The sequence below is a fragment of the Penaeus chinensis genome, chromosome 11 (assembly GCF_019202785.1).
Source record: "Penaeus chinensis breed Huanghai No. 1 chromosome 11, ASM1920278v2, whole genome shotgun sequence".
NCBI classification, from domain to species: Eukaryota; Metazoa; Arthropoda; class Malacostraca; order Decapoda; family Penaeidae; genus Penaeus; species Penaeus chinensis.
The window spans coordinates 43,753,166-43,755,665 of NC_061829.1; the positions used below are offsets into that span (position 1 = coordinate 43,753,166).

Here is a 2,500-nt window from a genome sequence, read left to right on the forward strand (position 1 = left end):
GGGATCTAACCCGTGGGTTGTTGTTAAATTTACTGTATTATAAGGGAAACGCCAATGCCTCCGACTGCAGTAGTTTCTCTAATATAAATATTCCTCTTTACAACCGTGAACTTGTCCGTGGGGAAAAAATAAGGTAAGAAGAGGCTATATTTTTTTCAATATATATGATTATATAAGTAGAAAGTTAGCTAAGAATGTTAATACAACTTTTTACTCATAATTAAAATGAAAATGACTTCATCAATGAAATATTACTTCTAAGATGGAAGATTATTATGGTCAATATAGTCACTGCAAAAGTAAGACAAAACAAAGGTAGAGCAATTGTAGTTTTCTTAATGAAAAAACAAACAAACTCAATTGCTCTCATTTACGTCCCATCTAATCGTGATCACTCGAAAAGGGCAGTCTCAGCAGACTGACATCGCTAATAACAGATTTATAAAATCCAACTTTAACTCAACCTTTCCAGTCACATACGCCGGTATTAATAGAAAATAGATGTGCATGAAAACAGTAATTATAACCTGATTAAAACTTTGGAAGCAAATAATATTGTCAACATTATGAATCGACTACATTATTGATTAACATATATGCATCTGATGGCCATGGCCACAGTGACTTTTGTTAGTTATTGTGTATACAAACAGATGGCTCGACAAGTGCTTATTCACATAGGAGTCTGTTGTTAGTCCTATCCATCTAACCTGTTTACCCTTTTCCTTGATTTTCGGATTTTTGACACATTTTTTTATTAATTTTAATTATCTTATTAACGTTTTTTTTTCTTTACAGGCATAATGCCAAGTATGATAATAACAGTATTGAACAGCATTTGTAGAGCCATCTCTATGCAACAAAATTCCCAAAGAGTTTCAGTGGACAAATGGTCGAAGGCACACAAGCGCCCTCCCGCAGATGAAAGGCTAGTCTCATGGAGGGATCGACCGCCTGACACTCCCCTCGCTGACAAGGTTTCACAATGATAATAATACAAATCATAATAATAATAAACAATATTAATAATAACAATAATAATAACTAAAATATAAATAATGTTTAAAACATGTTAGTAATAATAATAACAATAAAACAATAGTAGTAGTAGTAATATTAACAATAATAATAATGATTACAATTATAATGCATATTTTTGAATTATTGAACACCACCTTACCTAAGACCAAATGGCCCTAGAGCAAAGCGTCGGAAAACCCCAATTCTCAGTGGTATATAGGTCTATAAATACACACACAAATACATATACATATTAATATACATATAGACATACATGTAAATTTATATAAGTAATATATATATACACATAGACATATATATACATATATATATATATATTGATATGAATATATATACATATATATACATATGTATGTATATGTATATGTATGTGTGTGTGTGTGTGTGTGTGTGTGTGTGTGTGTGTGTGTGTGTGTGTGTGTGTGTGGGTGTGTGGGATGTGTGTGTGCGGTTCTCTCTCTCTCTCTCTCTCTCTCTCTCTCTCTCTCTCTCTCTCTCTCTCTCTCTCTCTCTCTCTCTCTCTGTATATATATACATGCGCGCACACACACACACACACACACACACACACACACACACACACACATATATATATATATATATATATATATATATATATATATATATATATATATATACATATATACATATATATATGTGTGTGTGTGTGTGTATATATTATATACACATATATATGTGTATATATATATATGTGTGTGTGTGTGTGTGTGAGTGTGTGTTTGTGTGTGTTTGTGTGTGTGTGTGTGTTTGTGTGTGTTTGTGTGTGTGTGTGTTTGTGTGTGTGTGTGTGTGTGTGTGTGTGTGTGTGTGTGTGTGTGTGTGTGTGTGTGTGTGTGTGTGTGTGTGTGTGTGTGTATGTGTGTGTGTGTGTGTACAGACCTATTCAAATGACATAACTATGCAACAGAAAGTTAAAGAGAGAGCGAAAAAAAAGATAGATAGATAGATAAAGATAGAGAGAGAGAGAGAGGAAAGGAGGGTATTTGTGTGCTTCCATACGTGCACTGTTTTATTCTAGTTCTAAACCAAACAACTGGTAACGGACTCACCACACTAGGGCTGTAATAAGCGCTGTCCTTGTATGCTTGTGGTATCTTGCCCCCAACCAGCGAATCGGGTTTACAAGGGAAAAATCGACCGCGACCCAAGCTGTCTCTTGAGTCACCTGCTTTGACCCCGACGTTCTCAAGGCATACCCCTGCGGAGAAAGTGGTCAGAGCTGATCAGAGAACTTAAGGTTCAAAGTTAGAGGGATTAATTTAGAAGTTTAGGAGGAAAGATTTCGTGAAGATAAAAGGGAGCAGCAGGGGACTCGGGAATAGGTTGGATGAGGTCAGGAAGGATAAAGACACAGGTGTTAATTAAACTTTTGAGGCCTAAAGGAAGGGGGTTGTTGGAGGTCGGGGATCTTAGGAGTGGATGATTCAAATAATGAATA

The 2,500-nt window shown here is 35.3% G+C and overlaps 1 protein-coding gene across 2 annotated transcripts in view; it reads right to left on the reverse strand.

Moving 5' to 3' along the window:
• The window catches only part of LOC125030362 (glycoprotein-N-acetylgalactosamine 3-beta-galactosyltransferase 1-like), a 19,401-nt gene that overhangs the window by 4,792 nt on the left and 12,109 nt on the right, over positions 1–2,500 (reverse strand). The window contains exons 8-9 of one of the 2 annotated variants that reach the window (XM_047620382.1): positions 2,112–2,260; positions 380–969 (exon numbers count right to left, since the gene is read on the reverse strand). In XM_047620382.1, the coding sequence (XP_047476338.1) occupies positions 853–969; positions 2,112–2,260 (266 nt within the window). In that variant the 3' untranslated portion in view covers positions 380–852. Of the gene's footprint in view, positions 1–379; positions 970–2,111; positions 2,261–2,500 lie in introns of those variants that run through there. The other variant, XM_047620381.1, reaches the window with a different exon arrangement.